Raw genomic sequence first — 23318 nt, forward strand, 5'->3', positions numbered from 1 at the left:
CATATTTTTCGCGTCAATTGAGCTTTTCCCGTGTGGAACCTGACACAAGCCAGCAGGGGCCGTCTTGCAGTGCGTCACCGCGTCGTCATTGTTTACCTTACAAGGCGTCTTAGTTTGCGTAGTAAGATGATATCGCCGCTAGCTCGCTATCAGGACAGATCGCCGGGCCCAAATATTCAGAGGCGGGACCGCCCTTTGGCATTTAGCGGATGTTCTCCGGCGTGCCGACATGCTGCTCAAGGACACGTGGAAAGGTCGTGGGAAGAGATGAATCAAACGCACGGCTCGTCTGTTTGCCACATATGCTGAATAAAAAAGAAAGAAAGAAGAAGTCCTGCGTACAAACCCGAAACCTCGGACCTGGTTGCAATTTCTAAAGTTCGCAAGTGAGGTCCATCTACGTTGGCTCTTGTTATCAACTCTTAGCCTGTGATAACCAAATTAACTTTTTTTTTTTTTTTTTACTGAAGCAACCCCCTTCGCTCTCGGCTGTTTTACTGGATTTTGACTGATGTTGCAAGGCCCACAGAATATTGTGTTCTATTGCTATAAAAAAATGGAACCCACCAAAAGAAAAAAAGTACATTTGTATTTGTTTCCGTTTTGCAACAATTAGCATTAGAATATAGTAAGTAATAAGTTTCATTATTATTCACAAATCTGTTCGAAACACTGTGGAAAAGAGCTTTTTGCAACATGGCAACAGTTGATCTCTTATACTCTGCTGCCACCAGCTGGCCATTTTTTTTTTGGGGGGGGGGGGGCGTTATTAACTACCATTGCTTTGCGCGGCCTCTTCAGGTCAGAGGCTACATCAAAGCCTTCTGTATGCTCTAGCATTAAAAAACATAAAACAACAACAACGTATTAATACGTTTTTAGGACAATGGAAATATTTAAAATGGAACGTTTTTATAAGTTTTGGGGAGCAAATGAGTTAAAAGTATGCAATTCAAGTTCAGGTTATTGCTCGAATCTCACTTCTGGCACCAAATGACACACTGTTGGTTCAGGACCTTGTACTTGTGATGTGAGTCTTATCTACAACTTGAGGATTTAAAGACAAAACAGCATCAGAGCTTGTTCGTACTACATGGAAGGTCCAAACAGGAAGTCAACTCTCTTCCTTGATAGCCCAACCTCCCGAGGAACAAGCGGTTTCAAGTATTCGGGTTGCAATGCCCACTGGAGTTGTGGTTTTAAAGCTCCCTTTTAACACCAAAGATTCCTACAAACCAAAACAGGAAGTCACAACTATTGTCTGCACACTACATCTCCTTGTGTGTTATTACTTGGGTGTAAAAATGTGTGTGTTAATTTTGAGTTCATTTAAGGTTCCTTTAATGCCACTTTTTTTTTTTATGCGCGATTAATGACCACCCCGTACTTGGTAAGTAAGTACAGGGGAAATTCCAGTCGCAATGCAGCAGACATCGTCAAAATCTAGCAGCAATAAATTGAATAATAATGCATATATTTGTGGAGATTGGGGTTTACAATTTGAAAAATGGGCAGAATTTCACAAGTTACTTCATGTTAAAGATTAGATAGCTCTTAATATGAAAAGAAAAATGCACTGAGCTGTCACCGTCTTACAAATTCAATGATGCCATCTAGTGGCAGAAAACACAAATCAATATCACATACATTTTTTTTTTACAGTACATTACGTCTTTTTAATTTCAACTCAATTAACTATTATGAAATTATTGTATCAATGACTAAAAGATGCACCCATATTTCTACGTAACATTTTTTTCCCACTTTTATGTTGAGTATGAAAAAAAATTCTTGTACATTTTATTAACAATTTTAATCGCCTGACACACCTAGTTTTTACATAACTGACCAATAAAGATGATTCTAATTCTGAAAAATGATCAAGTTGCTGACATTTTTTGGACTTGGTGGAGGTCTTTTCTGTGTGTGTCATTACAATATTGATAAAACAACACATGTAACAGTTGTTTTGTAAATCACAGTAAACCTGGTACTGAGGTTTCCAAATTGTCCTTGAATGTGTCACTTTGCTCACGTCCAATAGGTCTCAATGCAATCTTCCCTCAGGTGGAGCCCTCAAAAAAAAGAAGACGAAAGAGAGACAGCGATGCGAGCGAGTAAGCGAGAGCGCTGCCTTATTTTGCCTGTGATGTTTTAATAGAAAGCAGATGGCTTCAGACGCGTTGCCGCACGCCGCCGGTGATCTTTAATATTTTAGAGTGGTCTTTGCTGTAAATATGGCAGCAGCTGTTTCCCCGCACGCTGTAAATTTACAGCACTTTTTTTTATTTTTCTTTGACTCTGCATGAGTGGCAGAGATTGGATTTGGTGTAAATTACAAAAAGGAATATGGGAAAGTGACGGAGGCGGGAGGGGGCAGGATGGGTGGGGGTGTGTGACTTCCCGCCACCCGCCCGCCTGCCGACTGTTCTCTTATTTTGGCGCGGCGTTGCGTGGAGGTGATATTCAAATGTAAAGTGATATTAAAGTAACGAGCTGATGGCGGCGCAGGAGATAAATGCAATTATTTGTGTGCACGCCGAGGCCGCAGGTTGCCTTTTAATGTCAGCTGCCTGCCAGACGAAGGTGATTGGCATCAGTTTGTGTTTTGGCATTTAAAAAGCGCCGCGCTCAAATATATTTGAAATGCAAATACAGCTGCCGGACGGAGCGAGAGCAAATTATTTATTCAGCTGTTTGTTTCATTAGGGTGCAAAGGCCCTCTTGAAACCGCTTCCTTTCTTTGTTATTATTCTTAGGCCAAATGAATCAACATTTTGACGGCTTGCCCACACTCAAAAAATATCCACACTGTGCAGGTGTGTTCGTTGGCACTGTCGAGCCACAGCAAATGTTTGGAAAATATTCAGCCCCCAAAGACAAAGTCACTTAGGAAAATGAAATTTGGTAGGCATGTCTATCATAAGTGGACATACAAAATAGTTTCAATGAATGATAATAAGTCAGCCATTTTGGTTCGAAGCGGACATTTTAGATTGATTTGGGTTACTTCCATGGGTCTGTCAAATGTTTTGAAAATTCAGCCTACAAAGACAAAGTCGCTTAGGAAAGTGACATTTGGTAGGCATGTCTATCATGGGAAGACCCACAAAAAGTCTCAATCAACGATGCCTGAAAAGACACAGTAAGTCTGCCATTTTGGTTCAAAGCGGACATTTTAGATTGATTTGGGCCACTGTAAGGGGACTGCCAAATGTTTTGAAAATTCAGCCCACAAAGACAAAATCGCTTAGGAAAGTGACATTTGGTAGGCGTGTCTATCATGAGTAGACCTACAAAAAAATATTCACAAAACATGCCTGATAAGACACAATAGATTTGAAATTTGGTTTGATTGTTACCAAAACCAGACAGATGTATGACGGCAATTTGCGAGTAATTTTAAGTTTCCTCATGATTCTTGGGTGTAGCATGGCAACAAAGTTTACTGACCTGTCAGATAGGTCAGCAGTATAAGAGCTTGACAAATTCAGCCCCCCAAGCCAGTGTCACATTATCACGAGAAATTTGGTAGCCATGTTTATCGTGAGTAGACCCACAAAAAAGTCGAATAATGTCCTGCCCGAACAGACACAGGAAGCGCTGAAGCGGACGTCTTAGAGTCAATTTGTCAATTTCCAGGTTCCCTTCAAAGATTTTGTCCCGATTGCTACTAAGAGACAGGCGCCCCCTACTGGCAAATATGTACACGCAATAATTCCACTTCTGACGCGTCCTTCAATCTTCGCACATTCGTACCGAATTCTCCGTTTGGCACACCTCCCAAACTCCATGTGTCCCACGGGCATGGGGTTGCGCTTGAAGCTTTAATTTATTCATCTGTCTCATTTTCATTTGGATTACAGCAAGGCGTGAAACATGACAAAAAAACCTCCACTTTATGCCTTTATTCTTCGTCTCGGGCTCATTATGTGTGCCGTCTTTCATGTTAAGTCAACACCGTTCAAATCCACCCCGTCCACTCTCAGCTGAGCACATAAAGACACACAACATGAATTTCCATATTCACGTGTTATGATTCTTATTAAGCTCAGTCACATGTTCTCTCTTTAAACAAACACGCAAGTGTCAATATTTGTTCATCCCGTGTAAACATTTGCCCGGATTGCGTAAAAGATTCCGTAATTGAAGACGACGTTCAGTGGGACAAAAGCCGACGACCAGCATCACCGCACATTTTTCACGTATTTCGTTTTTTCTCATCACTTCCATAATCTGCTTGTTTCCCACCTTGCCGACTTGTGTTCCATTTCCAGCTCCCGCCCTAACCCCCCCCCCCCCAACAAGAAAACATGGATGGAAAATATGATTTTCCCTCCCTCGCCTTCCCCCCCGCTCGCTCCGTCTCTCTTACGCTACAGTTATTTAAACGTCAATAGCCATTCATCTTCTTTAGAAGGCACTCTTTCTCATATTGATATTTGGATATGATCATTACTCTGCACACGCTAAAGCACACTTTGTAAAAGAAAAAAAAAAAAGCGGCCACGTCCGATACTGCAACCTCGGCATTCCAACCCAATAACTTTTTTTTTTTTTTTTTTTTGTGCTGCAAAAGGATCTATAAAGTCAGATACTTCATTTTTTAAATGCAAAAAACAAAAAACAAGCACACTCGGCTACTGCATGGTGTTAGAAACAAGTCCGTTATTCAACATAAAAAACGGTTGTCCATCCATCCGTCCATTAATCTATCTACAGTATCTGTCTACAGTCCCTCTATCGATCCATCATCCACCCATCTGTTTCTTTTTATCCCTCTGTCCATCTGACAATCCTTCTACCATCTATTGTCTGTCTGTCCATCCATCCAAGGACAGATTCATGCGTTCCCATTTACACTCTTTCCTATCGGAGAATTATGAATAAAAGTAATCAGGCGGATTTGCCAATTAAAATATTAATAACAAAAAAATGGTAAAGCTTTCCAGTGTGGTAAAATGTTAAAAATAATGCCCATTTTGATTCATAAGAGATATAGGTTAAAAAACATGTATAAGAAAAACAAAAAAACGACCTCTGACCCATCTGGTGGAAGTAAAACAAAACTGAAAGTTTGACTTCCTGCTGCAGCACCTTTGCAAACTTTGCAGTATCACACATAACGGCGCAAACAACAGAAAACAAGCTCTTCTCCTCGCTTCAAAAAAGAAGAAACGTGTTCATTTAGCAGCCTGCAAGCAAGTGGGCTCGCTGCTGTTGAGTCTCCAGGTGAGCTGGCGGCGCTTTGCAACAAATCTTCTGTCGAATAAACACGCCTCTTGAATTCCTTTGTGTACAGCACGTGCGCTTGCGTGTGCGCGCTGAGTGATGGGCCGACGGTGTCTAACCTGACGTGCCCTCGTTAGAAAATGGCCTCCCGTGGTGTGATGGCCGGCGACTACCCGCCGAGGAAACGCCACCGCGCCGAGATGCTAATGACAACATCAAAGCACGGCGAGATGGCGCAACTCACGATAACATAATTAAGTGGAATTGTTTTTTTGTTTTTTTTGGTTTAGTTCTTTTCAAAAGCACGTAACTGGCAAAACAATCAAGTGTTTGAAAATCACTTTAATTACAGCGGAATCGTCACGGGCGGTTTGCTTTTTTTGGACCTGGTTGAGGCAAAGCGGACGATGTGGAAGCAAAAGCGACTGCTGTGGTGTCAGAGTATTTTGTTTGATCAAAAGTAATTGGACCAGCAAAAGTAGTGGGACGATTTTTAATCAGAAAACACTGCAGCTGTTTCCAAGTATTGTGTTCCACCAAAAGTTATGGGGCCAGCAAAAATAATGGGAAATTTTCGTCCAAGTACGAAAGTAATGGGACACCTACCAGGAAGATGAGACTAAGATTGCAATGATGTTCAATTACTTTTGTCCACCCAAAATAATGGGACTGCCAACACTTATGGGACACTAGCAGACTTTGGCCATTTCAAAGTACTTTTCTCTAAACTCACTTGCTCCCAAAAACATATAAAAATTTTAAATATGGTCAAGGACTTTTTTTTTTCCCCTGATGAAAGAGTCCGACCTAGTACGTACAGTAAATATTAAGGCGTGGACTCTCACACATTTGTGGTTTGGCATCGGCGGGTTCGTGTATTTTAGCCGGCATTTCCTCCCATTTGTCGTAGAAAAACGATATGAAACTACTATGAAAGAAGAGACTTTCTTTTGGTAGGTTCCATGTTTTATAGCAATAGAACACAATATTCTGTGGGCCTTGCAAAATCTGTCAAAATCCAGTAAAAAAGCCATGGGCGTTGCTTCAGTGAAAATGGCTGGGAGTGAATGAGTTAAAAAAAAATGGGACCGCCACAAGTAAGTGGACACTTTGTAAGCAGAAAGAATGCTGCGGTGTTCAAGTACTTTTGTCGACCAACAGCGTTAGGACCTCCACAAGTAATGGGACAAATTCTAAGCAGGATATGGTGGTGACCAAGGAGTCTACTTTTGTCCGTAAAAAACAATGGACACTTTTTAAGCAAAATGGCCAAAAATAATGGGACATTTCACAAGCAAAAACAGTGCAACATTGTCTAAGTACTTTTGTCCACAAATATCAACATTCTTAGCAGAAAAAACTGCGACAGTTTCCGATTATTTTCATCTACCAAAAGTAATGAGACAAAATGACAACATGAGACATTTAGTAACACGATGATGTCCAAGTATGTTTTTCCAGTTTGCATGAGCCTCGATTTGAACCCCCAAACTCGAAACGGGATGTGCTCACCATTCCTTGTTTATTTATTTATTCATTTTGACAAACGTTACGATTTGAACATGATGTGACCGTGTGATACACTACGAGGAAATCTTGGACAAACAAGAGGGAGGCTTGAAGAGGGAGGGAGGGAGGGAGGGAGGGGTGAGTTTGGGGGAGGCAGGGAGAAAGGGAAGGGTTGGCTGAGGAGGAGGAGAAGGAAGGAGGGGGCGCGAGAAATAAAGCATCTCCCATCTGACGAGCAGCTTGTCCATAATACTCCTCGTGCATCTGCTGCCAAGTCTGCTGCCTGATACAGAAACAGCATGCACACGTTTCTGGACAACATTTGCTTCTTGTTCATGTGTTCACATGCACACATGCTCAAAAGTGACATTACATTACAGAGCTGGAAGTGAATAAAGACAGGGAGGGAGCGAGAGAGCGAGAGGGGAGGGGAGAAAAAAAGGAAGGATGCGGCCAACAATTAGAGGACAGATGATGCGGCCATCTTGAGATCGTTTGTCATGTGTCGGTCCGTGTTGACCTTGCAACAAACGCCGCCCCGTGCGCTGATATCATCTTTTATGATGAAGGAGGAGGAGGACAAGAGGAGGAGAGTGTTGCTGTTGTTGTTGTTTTTTTTTTACAACATGAATGTGAATCGCATCACAGAATTGCGTGAATGAACTGGAACGGAACCGTGTCACGTCTGCGTGCTTGACGCCGGATGAACGAGTGAACTGGCAACAAGAGAAGCAGGATGATCAGAAGGATAGCAGGAAGGAAGATGGAGGATAAGATTAGGCCAAAAACAGTGATGGAAGATGGACAGATGGAGATCAGAAGTGATAGAGGACTGGAATATGATGACAACGAGATAGATGATGGGGGGATGGGAAAGAGGGGTGACGGACGTGATGAAGGGAGGGAGTAATTAATGTGAAAGATGGAGTGATTAGGAAAGAAGTGAGGGAGTTGTGGAAGAGGGTGAAAGGAGAAAGATGGCGTGATGAATGAAGGATGGATGGATGAAGGAAGGAAGGAAGGAAGGCTATTGATGTGACAGCGAAAGAAGTGAGACAGTAAACGAGGCAAAAGAAGATGGAGGGACGCATCGGGTGCAATGAAAGCGGATTGATGACGATAAAGTGGTGAAAAGGACAGATGGAGTGGTGAAGGGTGGACGGCGGCAACAATAGAGTGATGGATGGTAAAGTGATAGAAGGTGAAGTGGCCGAAGATGGAGTGATGTCTGATGAAGTGAAAGAAGACAGTGACAGATCGCGGCCTCACACAAGATGGAGTGACGCAGTGACGGACGGCGAAGGGAGAGGATGGAGAGATGAAGTGATGACGAGTGGGAAGAAAATTATTCATACAAGATTCGAAACAAATGTGTGACAAAGTGATAGAACATTGAAATTATGGGATGGAGTGATGTGCACAGAAGTGATGCAATAAAGTGATAGAAGATGGATAGATGTGGTGTAGTGTTGGAAGGTTGAGAGATTACAAGATGGAGTGATTTGATGAAGTGATAGAAAATAGTGCAAAGTAGTGACGGATGTCGAAAATGCAGTGATGAAAGAGATGGAGAGATGTAGTGATGGTGAAAGGAGAGACAAAGTGATGGAGCGATGGTCATAAATAGATAGAAGCAATTGGAGTAATGGATAGAGTGATGAAAGATGATAGCTGATGAAGTGATAGAGAATGGTGTGTCTGATGGAGTGATAGAAGATAGAGAGATATGGATGGTACAAAATGGAGTGATGAGAGCTGATGAAATGATAGATGGTGACAAATGGCGTGATATGTGGAGTGATGAAATGATAAAGTGATGCCTGACAGAGCAGATTAGCGCAGTTAGCTTGTTTGTTAGCGTTAGCCAAACCTTCCCTCCAACAAACTCCAATCGTGAGAAAAAAAATAATTTGACGGGGACCGCTTCCTTTTTGGGAATGAGCGGGGATGAGGTTTCACATTAAAGGAGATTTATCTTAAAGTATGCTGCTAATCCCCCGCTTTTAATCCTGACGCCCTCCCTCCGCTTTGCGATGCGGCGTCGTCGTCGGAATCTCGCCGTCAATGGAGCCGGAAACATCGCTGCCGACTCTCCCTCCTCTCACGGTGCGGCGCCATTCCAGCGCAGGCCTCGCAAGGGAGATTGCGCTAAACGCGCCGCGCTCCCATTTGACCAGGATTCCCGACCCAGAGAGAGGCGCATGTGGCGGTACTGGCGGCGGTGACAAGACTTGAATGGAGGCGGCGCTCTTCCGGCTCAGACCTCGCAAGGAAACTTCCACTAAGTGAGGGAAGTTAAGATTATACGAGGATTCCCGACCCCACGAGGAATGTGAGATTCCGGCTCGCGGATCTTCGCCGTCGCCCTCCCTCCACTAAGGGCACGGCGTTCTTTGCGTCAAAGCCTCACGAGGAAACTTCTGCTAACTGAGCGAAGCTAAGATTTTCGAAGATTCGAGGAGTTTCGAGGGATTTCAGAAGTGATGCCGCCATCACTGTCGCCACAAGAACCGGAACCTCACAGTCATCCGTCGCTCTTCTCACGGTCCAGCGCTCTTCCAATCAAGGCCTCATAATGAAACTTGTGCTAACTTTCCCATTTTTCAGAAGACCACAGTTGAGGCCTTGCAAGTAAACTTCTGCTAAGGCCGGGCTCACACAAAAAGACACAATTTTGTCCCGACTTTGCCCCTTTCTGACCAAGGACGTCAAACGGCCGACAATCTCATGCTCTATGAGTGCCTTATAAGATTGGATTTGGAGCAGAAACTTTTCGTGAGTGCTATTCTGTGTTGAGATATTCGTAGCAGGCAACACACAAAATGACCAAAACGCTTCATTGCTGATTTTTTTTTTATCTTCATGTGTGGGTTCTGTCACAGATTTAAACCCCCCAAAAATCGTTTAAAATTTGAAAAAAAATCCTTATTTGTGACGTTTTAATTTGACCAGAATTTCCAACTCCACAAGATAAGCATGTTTGATGACGGCAACGGCGGCGGCACTGGAGCCGGAATCTCGCCGCCGTCCGATGCAAGCTGCTCAGGCGAGGAAGCATATGGTCGTGCGACCACCACGGCCCACTTCATGAATATTTGATTCACAGTGAAAAAGGCGCACATTCATTCCAGAATCTCTTTCCGAGATGCCGCGATGACAACGCTCGGGAATCAAAGAGCCAGTCGGAGCGGGGGAAAAAAGTTGTTCCGGTGGGAACAAAGAGGTTCAGTGTTGTGTGGACGCTTACTGTACCTCTCATAATTCCCATGAAAGCATATCTCTCTTAAAACGGACGATTCATGTTACTGCGAACGCGCTGCGGAGGTCCTTCCCATCCGGGAAACTCTAATCCCGCCCGTAATGACCGGCAATCTGCTGGCCTTTTGTGCGCTTTCTAACGACAGCCACATTAATTTTTGCTAATGATGGAAAGCATCACAATGCAAGCTTTTGTGTGTGGAGGTCGTCTGGTGCCGACTGAAAACGAGGTTATATGTGATTATTAATCTGATTAAAGTGGATTGCCGGAGCCTGCCTGCTGTTTAACGAGGTTGCAGGTTTAAAAAAATTACGTCAAAAGCAGCCATTGTTTTAGCGCGTCCATGATGTCATTTTTAAAAATGTTTTTTTTTTCGCCGTGTCCTTCCTGCCGGACGCACTCGGGCCAGGTAACCTCGCTAATCCCGATTAAAAATGTCCCCAATTAAACTGAACATATGACAATCCATTTTAGTATTAGTTTTAAATCAACTCGTAAGAGTTAATCGAGTGTAATGGGACGTTAACCTTTCAGTGTTCATTTGAGTGTACGTTGGAGTCACTGCTGTTCCACTTTAGTCCCGTAGGTGGTGGTAGTGCGTTGTAGGCGGTCAAAACTCTCACAACAAAGCAAATATGCTGACGCCGTACAAGTTAATCATGATTAAATGTACCCTGACTAGGAGTGCAGCTATTAACCGGTTTTACGATTAACCGTGTTTTTTAAAGGCCAGGATTATATAACCGCAGCCGTTCAACAACACCGGTTATTTCCGCTCACAACAGTTTGTCAGTTTAAACTCACCTGCAGCGCAAAATGCGCCATATAACTGAAATGGAAAGAAATTGAAAGATGAAAGAAAAATATGATTATCTTAAAAAAAATTATAAAGGGAAATACATACCTAATATGTTGTTTCACTGTTAAGTGCATTATTATTTTGTTTCAAATGGCAGCTACTTTATATTTTATTATTGAGTTATTTATTTTCACTTTGTGAAAATAAACCAGCCAAAAGCCAATCTGAGTTTTTAACGTTCTGAAACTATATTTAATTTTTTTTTAAACTTATCTGTGTGCTGTATCTGTTTTAAAAGGCAGCAACTTTTGTATTTATTTTCAGTTATTTATTGTTGTTAAAAATGAATAGTTTCAAAGAATCCTGTGATGATCTTTTTTTATATGTATAAGAATAACCGTAAAAATGCTTTTTTTTTTCTCAGACTATAATCGTACACCAAAATTTGAAACCGTTGCACCCCTAACCCTGACTGGACTTTGTCGTTATTGACGTTAATGTGTATTATTTGAATGCGTGACGATGGAGGAGGAGGTGTATGCATGTTTGACGTAGTGTCAAAGACAGAACCCCAAAGCATGACATTCAAAGCTTGTTGAACAGTATCGAGCTCAGATGTTGTAACGCAACTAATTATCTAAATCCGCCAAGCCACACTGGCCGCGTGAACACACATTACGGAAACGGGAACATCCCCTTTAAATTCTGACAGATTACAAGAAGCATTACACGGGTGGAACATTTCAACCAGAGCGTGAAGTCACTACCAAACTTCTCAAACGACATAAATAAGTTAACGACAAGGTTTGAAATCACATTAAATAAAATGAAGAACATGAATAGGGTGCAATTGGCACTGTACGGCTATCTTAAGAGAAAGCAGGGGGTAAAACAATGGAGTTGTTTGGATCGTGTCGCTGGGATTTGCGGCACACTGGCGTTTACATTTTTTGTCGGTGCTAATGATATTATTAACGTCTTTGTGTGCATGCTCGCTATTCTTACTTTATTCCCTCTTGGTTTCCACAATCCTTCTCCCTCCCCCCCCCCTTCCCAAACCTGCGCTTCTCTGCAACTTTGTTTATTTGACTTATTTATTTGCACCTCGCCGGCGTCTGATGTTGAAATCAAACGTGCCGATTGAGCAAGTGGTCGGGATCACGCTCGGCGAAGTCGACTTATTTGTCCTTAATTGCCACAGAGCGCTTCAAAGGCGCTTGTGTGTGTATACCTGTGTATGTTTTTCTGTTTATATCGGCGTCGCCGCACGTCGCCATTGATGTGGAATAACACGGGAAATAAAAGTTGACACAGTTTCTTCGTTTTCACCCCCCACCTCCCGTTCCCTCTGCTGTGCGCTGTGTAGTTTTTTATATATCTGCGCTTTTTTTTTTTCCTTGAAGTGCCGTCGTCGGCGTCTCATTACGCGTAAGTGTCGTTATTACGCCCGATGCTCGGCGGCTGCCTCGCGAGCGTCGCTCCCCACGAGCCGAGCCGGCTTTATGAGTACAACTCCTCGGGGGCGCCTTCCTCCTCACATCTCGGGGGCGCCTGGGGACGGGGAAGGCGGCATCCTTAAGAGGATGGCGTCAAAGTGAACAAAGTCACCAGGAGTCGGCGAAGAAACGAAACAAACAGCAAACTAACGAGACGGCAAACAGAGATCATGTCAGATATATCGGGTTGGAAGGCCAATTTATGAGCGATTTCTTCAGGTTCGGCAGCATCCGATGCTTTTCGCGGCGTTATTGTGTGCGTGTGGGAAAGTATACATAAAAGATGTGCACGTACACAATCTGATCTTCAGCTCCCGGAAAGCTCCCACGCTATCTTTTCCCGCCCCCCCTTGTGAAATAATGAATAGAATAATTGTCACGGAACTTTGCTGTCCTCGCAGGAGTAACTGGATCCGGGATTTCCAGGTAACGCCATGTGGTCGGTGTCACTGCAGAGCTTTTGAAAATAGGCCTCGGCGACATGACATGACAGCCAGCAACAGGTACGCCGGAACGGGTGGAGGGAATCTCCAGTGTGACTGCACGGCTTTATGCTGATGTCAGGCCAGCCAGCGGATCACATCGCAGCCTCCAGACGGCTTAATCACCTCCCTCCTTTTTTTTTTTCTCTCGAGCCGCCTGGCAAAAAGCAGGCAAAGTGTGGGAAGTTCCCACTGGGAACGGCGGGTCCGCAGATCTGACTGCCGCTCCGGATCCGCTCGGCTCGGCTCTGCACACGGATGCCGGTCAAACTCCGGTGAAAGTCGTAATCAGGTTAAGCTGTTTACAAGACCCTTTGCCAGCCCCCAATTCAATTTGCAGGGAGTAAAACCGTTTAAGGCGGCGGTCTGCTCCAGCGGCCGACGCGACTTTGACATTCTCGCCGCTGTGGCGAGTCACCACTTTCATCTTGACGAGCATGAGGCCAGCGTTTCGAGTCGAGGGCCAGGAAAAAAAGTCTATTTCAACAGCAACAAACCTCAACGCTTGACTTAAGACTCATGCTTGTTTTCTCATAATAAACTCGATCATCTTCTGACTCTTATTAATCTCTCAAGACTTTCATTTCATTTTCTCCTTAGAAGGCAAGAGAATTTTTCCATTTTTCGACCCCCAAACTTGATACCAAGCTGAGACCCAAAATAGCCTCTAACTCCAACTACCCTTCAACTAGAGGCCATTATCCTTTAACTCCAAGCCTCAAGACAACAATTTCACTTCAGCAGTCAGTCGAGAGGTGCCAACTGCACTTTTAACTCCGAGCTAAGACTACAGCTACCTTTTAACACCAATTAGCCTTTAACTCACAGACACACATTACCCTTTAAACTCCAAGTCTGGAGATAGAAACTACCCTTTCAATTCAGGTTTGGACGTGAAATCAAACAGATAGTAGACGGAAATCACCCCTTAACTCTGAGCTAAGAGGCCATTTCAAATATCTTGAACTTTGAACAACCCTTTGACTCCACACCACAGCATGCCAATTTCCCTTTCACTTTTACCGACCTTTAACACTGAGCTTGGAGATGCCAACTCTAATTTAACTCCGAGCTATGAGACACCAGTGAGCCTTGAACTTGAAGTTAAAACTCCAAATACACTAGAGAAAATAAGAATCAATTAACTCTGAGCTAGGATACTACCCTTTAACGTAAAGAAACACATTTAAGTCAGAGTTAACACACATCTGCTGTTCTTGAACTTGGGGCTGAAGCACAAAAACTACCCGTCAACGATCCTTAAGTCTTTACAAACCATTTCTTTCGCATACAGAACCACCAAATAAAGGAAGTGCTAATGACAAATCCTTAAAGAGACAGACAAGCTAAGAGATTCCAGATATACTTAAAGTCAAACCTAAGATGATGAACACTAAGCAACTATCTAGGAACATTAAAAAATCTTACAAATCCAAAATGAGACACCAATTATCCATTAACATTAAGACACCATATAGGCATCAACTACCCGTTAACTTTGCAGTAAAACACCAAATACCAAGATAAGAAACATCAATTACGCTATAACTTCAACTTAAGAATCTTAATATCAAGCTAGTTGACGACTACTATTGTATTTCAATTATCCTTGTAAGTATACATTAAGAAGCACCACCTACCCTTTAACCTCCAGATTCTACACTTTACTACGCTACCTTCAACCTTAGATCCAAACTACTATTATGTCTTTGATATTTAATTCCATCCATTTTCTTAACCGCTTTAGGGTCGCGGGGGTTGCTGGAGCCTATCCCAGCTGGCTTCGGGCAGTAGGCGGGGTACACCCTGAACTGGTTGCCAGCCAATCGCAGGGCACGCAGAGACTAACAACCATACTCACAATCACACCTAGGGACAATTTGGAGCGTCCAATCAACCTGCCGTGCATGTCTTTGGAATGTGGGAGGAGACCGGCGCACCCGGAGAAAACCCACGCAAGCACGGGGAGAACATGCAAAGTCCGCCCAGGAAGGCCGAAGCCCGGACTCGATCTGATACCAAATACCAAGCTAATGATACCCTTTAACACTGCCTACCCTTGAACTTGGAGTTAAGACACCAAAGAGACATCAACGACACCTTGAACTTGGGGCTAGGAGACACCGCCGACTGTTTCACTTCAACAATCCTCCAAGTCAGTGCTAAGAGATACCTATTAGCCTTAAATTTGAAACTCGGAAACATCAACGACCCCTTTCACTTCCACTTACGACACTGACTACCGAGCTGGTACCCTTTAACATCAACTACCCCTTTTAACTCTGAGCTAAGAGACACCCATTAGCCTTTAACTTGAAGGTAAGAAACATCAACGACCCTTTCACTTCGACTTAAGGTGCCGAGCGCCGAGCCACTCGACGACGACTACCCTTTAAGTCAAACTCGCTGGCGGAGCGACGGCTGGCTGCTCTTTGTGAGCGTGTCATCACAAGACAAGCAAGGAGTGACTGAAGCTCGGCGGCATTGGAGCTGACAAAGGGAACAAAGGTTCTGGTAACAAAGGCACTCGGGTGTATAATCATACGTGCACTTGTAACGCTGTCGAGTTCTCACTCAACGTGAGGAAGAGTGGAGTGAGGAAATGGGAAGCCAACCTGTATTTGATGCGAATGACCACGACAGTCCAACTGGATGGTTGGGTTCATCTACGTGATGTTCGAGATCAGTGGGCTAAAGACCAACTAAATAAAAAACGGTGGTGGTTTTAGCCCGTACGCATAATGGACCCCGAAAATAGGCCGTTTTTTGTATTACTGAAAGACCGCTTTCTGGGGATTACAAAGGTCTTCCAGTGTGCACCACTGATGTAACATTTCTGGGCCATCTAAATGTAGGCCATCGTGATCAACTTTCTGACGTACTTTAACGTGTCGAAAACAATAAGCAGTGTGCAGGTGAGAACTCTGTCAAGCTCATTAGTAAACACACGGGGGTCTCCAGACCCCGCCCACTTCAACCTGTCAGAGCATTTTGTATGTATATGCGCATGTGCCCGTTGGTGCGTTTGCAGAGACGGCAAGCGCATTCATGATAATTAACCACCTGATGAGGAAGATATTATTGGCAATTACCAGGTTTTGCTTTATCACAAGTTTGAAGTGTGTGCGTGTGTGTGTGTGTGTGCGTAGGTGTGAATACAGGCGCACAGGTGTGCACGCTTAAGGTGCAAAGACAACAGCGGTGATAAAAAAACAACAACAAAAAAAACGAGCTGAGGTGCGTGATTGGAGTCAAACTGTGCGCACACAAGTTGACTGATCGCGCACGTCAAGATTGATTGCTTCAGTCAATTCAGCGTTCAACAAGTTTTTGCTGAGCGCTCATCACCGTTGCAGCATTTTAGTTTGAGAAATGGTTTTAAAAAATTGTACCGCAATGCAAAACAGTTAATTGTCGAGCTAGGAAATTAGAAAATAATTTTATGACAACTCTGATGAAAGTCCTTTCAAGTCCCACAGCTTGGCGCGTGAACGCTGTCGCGCTGTGCTTGGTAACGGCCATCGATCCCGTGTTGCATGTGAGCCACGGCTTGGCGAGCTGAACGCGTCTGAGACCTCAGGGCTCGCCCTTAATCACTTGTATTGATAAATGGAATTCCTGGGCCTTTTAGGCAGGTGCATGATGGTTTAGTGCAGCGGCGCGAATGCAGGTAAGAAGCTCCAATTTCAAGAGACGGCAACCACCAACGTGGAGGGTCACGTGACTTGATGATGGACAGACAGCCTATTTGCATGCAAAAATAATATTGACATCTCCCAACCAAACATGCATCAGCCGCTGCCTTTTACACAAAACCCAGTGATCTCGCACCTACTGTGCACATTCGTGAAGCCAACATAGCGTCGTGCAATCAGATAATAAGAGCTCTGATGTATAAAATAGTTGTCAGCAGCGAATCCTGCTTGGTGTCGGGTGTTAAACTTCACACACCTTACCCTTCCGTTAAAACAGAATGCAGCAAAGCTAAAAACTCACAAATCCTATTATCAGATTCATTCCATGTGTGATATATAAAGGAGATGTTTCATGCCGACTTCAGGAGTTGTTCTGGTTTCCCGCGATTCCTTTTGAGGTAAACGCTATTCCACCTTCTGTATGTTAGGCTTTTGACACTGCTACGTCGGACGCCAGACATTTTTGCTGAGCCGCTTCAAGCTATTCAGGTTCACAAAGATACCATCCAACCTAGGAATTTTTTTGCTCAGTTTTCCCAACCCCTCAGAACCCCAAGAAGCACAAGGTCTTGGTCACGCTGTCTTGCTATTCATCAAAGAACTGTCACAATAAATGCAATGACATTTGCAAACTTCTATCTTCAATTCTGGCCAAGTTTTTCCAATCCAAACTCATCCTTTATTGTTTATTTGTTTTTGCATTAGAAACGGCAAAAGAAGTGTTCCATGGCCACTGGAATCATCATGTCGATCATGTCTTGTTAGGATGGACAATTCTTAATAAAGAGTGTCGTATCTTGATGTCGGGACACACAAGTAAGAAATTATACCACAAAGGCCTTTGTTCCGCAAGCTTATCGACAAAAGGTCAAACATTCCTAATTCCGCCTACATGCTCATCATGGCACACAAAGGAGAAGCTTGATGAGCCGGAACATACAACATGTTCACTGTATGGAAACCGCAGGAATGTGTACATGTTTACATTAGAAGAGTGAGATCCTTGACGACCGACCATCTGCTGGAGTGGAAAAGGTCACAGGATGCTAACGACCATTAAGATTTGGAGTAAAGTCATCTCAGGGATGACCGTCATTCCTAGAGCAATGCAATGCATGTTTTTATATTTGCAGTGTCTACAACTTTGTATTAGAACATGAGCATATGAAATAAGACATATGATTACAATTGTGTAGTTATGTCGTTGGTTAATTTTGGATCAACGATGCATATTTTCCACATGAAATCGACGTGGTGGTATTCACTTTTCCCCCCCCATCTGTTACTGCAATCAAGACAAAAAAAAAATCCATATGTCCCACTCAGAGCTCATGAGTTACGAAATCCCCAAAATTGTATGCAAGCAGATAATTTTTTTATCCTTAAAAAAAAAAAATCCTCAAATTGATCATCAATTGATCATCTCTTAAACAGCACATGCAGTAGCATGAGTTAAATTTCCTAGTTTGATGTAAACAGATTTTAAAGTTGGAAATGATAAAATTAGATAAAACCCTCTGGAAGTTTCACTACATTGGCATAAACATAGCAGAAAAAGGAAGCTCGGTGGGCAGCATAGAGCCCAGAGAGCAAGAACAAGCATTTATCAAGTAGCTTGCATGAGAAGACACCTTAAAGAGCATCCACAAGTGTGCCCACATTGTGTTTCCTGCCACCCATTTAAAACAGCGACACAAGTTTGCAATGTTTTTCCTTCCTTCTGGAGACACTTTAACGCGGCGGCTCTAAAGTGCACCGGAGCCCAGTAAAAAGTGTAAAAAAGAGACAAAGAGAAAAACGATTTCCTCGCCGGGTCTCGGGGAGCGGCTGTAACCCGAGCACAATCATGAAAGCTGGCAGTTCATTTTTCACAGGGTCATACATCGACCAGTCTTATAAAGTAATGGGCTTCTTCTGGGAGGCGGCTTTATGAACACTAAGATAGTTAGGAGACATGCGGAGGAGCTGCAGGTCCTGCTCGGACTTGTGGCGGCGTTATTCCCTCCTGGCGGCGGCGGTGTGCGAGGGAGGCGCTGCTCCCGGTAATATCAACGTGTAATAAAGATTAATCTGTTGCTGGTTGCCCCGCTGATTACTCCTCAACTTGCTTGAAATAAGACTCAAATCACTTCAGAGACATTCCCCGGACCTTCGGTGGGTGTCGGAGTGTCTTTGCCGCCTGGAAACTGAATTTACCTTTCAGACGTGAGTATTTAGGACTCTTTCTTTGTGTTTCTGTGACTGGATTTATACAACACGATTCAAGTCACATTTTTCACTCCCATAATTTGGACATACTGAACATCAGGGCAGTGGCAAGAGACAAAGCAACACAAGATATCAGCGGATCGGCACATCCAACTGTGATATAATTCAGATATCCGCTAAAGCCGCTAACGGCCTAAACTGACAAATTATATCTACCTTGCCTGACATCATTGGAATAGGGTGATCAATTTTGTATATACATGTACACAAACTATGTCGCGTTACCTACCTTAAGTGTTAAAATAACATAATAATAATAACATTGTTTTAATAACTTGAAATAACAGCAGTGGTAAACCAAAAACTCGAACCAAAGAATAAATCATCTCAGGACTTTCCTTGAATGTTGAATTGACTACATTGAAGTTCAGATATGTCTTTAGTAGAGCTCTTTGTGCTTTTTCAGCTGCATTTAAACTCGATGCTTCAATTCTTTTTGCTCCCATTGGCACAATTTGCACATGCGTCAGGGTAGTGCAAAGAGACAAAACAATGCAAGAAATGGGATATCCTGAGAATGGAATCAGAGAATTCATCCGAATGCGATGTATATTGGCTCTCTGCCAACGAGACTGCGCCATAAACAGATTGGATTTACCCTGTCAATGCGAGCCTGACATCATCAGAATGCAACAATCAATGTCGCATGCAGGCTTCTACACAAAATAAGAATAATGCGCAAATAATGTAATGCGGACATTAAAAACAACAACAGGGGCAAATCTAAACTTAAAAGCTTGGACGAGCTTAGGACCAAATGTAATACAAACCTGATATATGTGCACAAATGGACAGATCGGATCTACCCCGTCGATGAGAGCCTGACATCATCAGATTACACAGATTGCCCACCTTCATGTCCGGTCTATTCGAATTCATTGGGTGTTTGGTCTTTGCTGTGGGACAACTACTCTAGCTCCACCTTTAGTGTGTTTTAATTAGATTTACACAATATGCAAGTGACAAAATTCAGATTTTTTCTTCCTAACTGACACAACTTGGACAAAGCGAAAAAATGTACGAACTCAGATATCCTGAGATCAAAATTATATAAGTATACCAGATGTCTTCAGCTGATTGGATGTACAGCGTTGATGCGAGCCTGACGTCATCAGAATAGACTGATTGGTGACACGTACACAACAAGGTTTACACTAACTACACAAACATTGAAGTGCAATCAATGGCAAAGAAAGCATTTACCATCTTAGGAACTTCAGTTGGTGTCTGAGCTTTTTTTCTCATACAAGCCTTTGAGAAATGTGTTTTTAAGACTCTTTTCTTCATGGTTTCTTGGCCTGGATTTATACTACATGCTTCAGATCTTAAGTGGCATAATTCAGCATTTAAAGGTTAAAGGACCACTGATTGAAGTGGCGTGATATTTGTTCTCCACATTTGACCCATCCACTGAGGGAGCGGTGAGCAGCAGCGGGGGTTTGCGCTTGGGTATCTAACCTCTTTGGTATAACCTGGCCGGGGATTGAACCCACGACCTCCCAGTCTCAGAGCGGACACTCTACCACTAGTCCACTGAGCTGGTAGGAATTGAAGACTTTAAAAAGATGGCCGAAATCGACCACAGCTCACAATCAGGCTAATTACCCCCCCAAATGCTAACGCATCCAGACTGCTCAATTCAAGTCAAAATAGTACAAAATTGGGATTGACCTGCAGAGAAAACTCAGTTTTTGCTTTTTCTCAGGGTGTGCAAATAGGTTCAAAACTCACCGGGTGCGTCGGGCCGCTTCAAGTTGAAGGCCGGCAAGTTGTCGCCTCCGTAGGCTCGAAGCACGGACAGCATGTTCATCTGCTGCTCGGCCTTCAGAAGTCCCGGCGGGGCTTCGGGTGGGGGCAGGAGGTTCATGCCTTGCTGCCACGGCTTCTCCAGGGACACGACTTGCTTCTGGTTTTGCTGGAAAAGCGGCGACGGCGTCATGGCAGAGGACGAGGCCACCAAAGCATCTTGCAGCTGCTTGTGGTGGTTCTGAAGGTGGTCCTGAGCCGGACTTCCTTCTTCGTCTTGGTCCATGTCGTTATCTCGCTCCTCATCCTCTTCGGCTTCCTCCCTCTCCTCCTGTTCTTCGTCGGAATGGTGTTGCCCTTGCTTGGGCGTGGCTGACGGGGTGTCTCTGGTGACGTGCACCCCAGATTTGACAACCTCGTCATCAGAAGCAATTTGATCCTCGTCGGCGTCTCCACAGGAGCTCCTCTCACCAACTTGGTCATCACCAGTTGAAGATCTGAATGCCTTGCCGGGAATTTCCAGTCCGTGCTCAGTGGGAGGCATGTAGCCTTGGAGACCCTGAGCCGCCCCCCGGGGAGAACCATCGTACAAGCCGCCAAAGCGCCTGTAGAAGTCGCTCTGGAAGGGGTTGTAGGGTTGGTCAATGTGGCTGTTCCAGCCCACCTGGTTCCTCTCTCCATCTATGTCTTTTTCTGTGAGCAAACTCTTGATGTTGGGAGATTGATGAGCAGTCGGAGAAGCTTCTCCGTGCACTTCCTTGCCCGTATCGGCCCTCTGCGCCTGCGCCTGCGCCTGACCCAGATGATTGGCCTGGAGGTGAAGGGCCATGAGTTCCAGTGAAGCAGTGGAGAAGGAGCAGAAAAGGCAGCCGTGCCATGCCACGTTGTCGTGGATGGTGACTGAGGAGCCGGGGAGAGAACCTGATCCAGACTCGGGCCGGACCGACACTGACAGGTCCAGCGGCTCAAACTGGGAGCCAGGTTTGCCAGTTGTCGAATTTTGTTTGCTCTGAATTTGATCATCTCTGTCCTGGTCTGCCAAGGCGGCACGCTTGGCTCTTGGCTCACCGTTATCATGGTAGGACTGGGGGGCTTGGATCTGGACCGGACTCTGGTTATCCTTCATATCTTTCTTCATGGAGCTGAGGACAAAGTTGTCCATGAAGGCCTGCAGAGAGCCTTGGAAGTGAACTCCATTTCCCATCATGCTTTGGTAGGCCCGGCTTAGATCAGAGAAGCTGGCGGGGCCGTCTGCGGCAATCAGGGATGCCGGGCCATCGTTAGCCTTCATGTTCTCTGCGATAGAATCAAAATGGCGGTCGCCGCGTTCGCTTGCCGCCATGACGCTAGCTGATGCCCACTGATGTGGCAGCAAGGGCCCCGCCCTGAAGTCCAAGTTGGGGGGCAGGCTTTTAAAGACATTGCGCAGAACATCGGGGCGGGCAAAGACGCCGCCGCCCGCCGCCTTCACATGGTCGTCCTTGTGGTCCGATGACGGGGCATGTCCGGGGGCGGCTGAGCCGTTTTGGCGCTCGCGGTGGTGGCGCTCCAGGTGGTACTTGAGACTGGCGGACTGGGTGCCAGCGTAGTCACAATGAGGGCAGCGGTAGGGCTTCTCTCCTGAGGGAAAGAGCGCAAGAGCGAATCATTAACCTGATTATTAGCGGCTGGATATCCAAAAGCTATTTGCTGGAGCGGGAACGCCGACCCGAGGGTCATGTCACCTCCCCAGAGGAGGAAAAGGAGGTCAGAGCGGCAAATGAAACACATTTCATTAACACTGATAACAAAAGAGGACGGTTCAACAGTGGTTTGCAAACCTTTTTTCAATCATGTAACCCCTTGGGAATATTTTCTCATCCAAAAAAATCCCATTAAAACATGTTCTCACTGATATTTTGTTGGCTGTTTTCTCCTTTCCTGGTCCTTGAAACTGAAATGTGTGCACGGAAAAATAACGACATCATCATTGTGAAATTGATAACAGAGAAAGTAGTAAATAGCAACAAAATGTGGTTTATTGAACGTTCACAAGCGTTTTTTTATTTAACTCATTCAACTCGTGTCGTGTGCATTCACACAGCCACTACGGCTTTACACATTCAGATAATTAGCTTTATGGTGACGTTATGGTCAGCGTCAGGGTCAACCTTTTGAGGATTTGCCATAGAAAAGCTTTCATTTTGGTTGGCATCTATTTGAGTAAAATAGTCATCCTAAACCAATAACCAAGACCATTTCGGTTACAATAATCACAACATTGAGTTATGCCGTTTCATCTCAGCCCCTATTTTTTTTCTTCCTGTACACCCATTTGAAAAAGGCTGCTCCCAAAAACAGAAGCGAGGCGGAAGAGCTGATGAAGGCGAGTTTAATACGAGTGTCGACAAGAGCGAGAGTCATAAAGATAAACATCTAACCACCCACTGCCTTGTCAGCGCCGCTCCATTTCATGTGTCTTACTGCTCGCTGTCGGGGGGGGGGGGGGGGGGGGGGGAGGCGCTGAAGGCGGCGAAGGCGTCTGAATTTGGGTCGATCCGGCCTCGCCGAGCAAGCCATCACTCATGTCGGCGTCATAAAAAATAACACGTGGCCATATGGTGCTTTCGGCCCACCGCGAAGCGCTATATTTCCAAGTGACGGCCACAACACGCCGCTCGGGCACGGGATCATACCAGTTTCTTTGCGGTTCGAAGGACGGTAAACGAGGGGTGAGTGTAGCGATACAATTGCAGATAGCCCGTCGTATGTTTGTTGGCGCCGCAACGGCAAGAAAATTGTTTAGTGAATAAAATGTGCATGCTATGAAAAATAATCGTAATGTTAAGCTAA

General features: G+C 44.5%; 1 protein-coding gene across 3 annotated transcripts in view; it reads right to left on the reverse strand.

Annotated features, from left to right (window-relative positions):
* znf536 (zinc finger protein 536) overlaps positions 1 to 23318 on the reverse strand; it is a 252049-nt gene that overhangs the window by 23823 nt on the left and 204908 nt on the right. For all 3 annotated transcript variants that reach the window (XM_077564276.1, XM_077564277.1, XM_077564278.1), the window contains one exon: positions 20472 to 22106. In XM_077564276.1, the coding sequence (XP_077420402.1) occupies positions 20472 to 22106 (1635 nt within the window). The remainder of the gene's footprint in view (positions 1 to 20471; positions 22107 to 23318) is intronic.

This window comes from Vanacampus margaritifer, chromosome 4, assembly GCF_051991255.1.
Source record: "Vanacampus margaritifer isolate UIUO_Vmar chromosome 4, RoL_Vmar_1.0, whole genome shotgun sequence".
In the NCBI taxonomy this organism is placed as follows: domain Eukaryota; kingdom Metazoa; phylum Chordata; class Actinopteri; order Syngnathiformes; family Syngnathidae; genus Vanacampus; species Vanacampus margaritifer.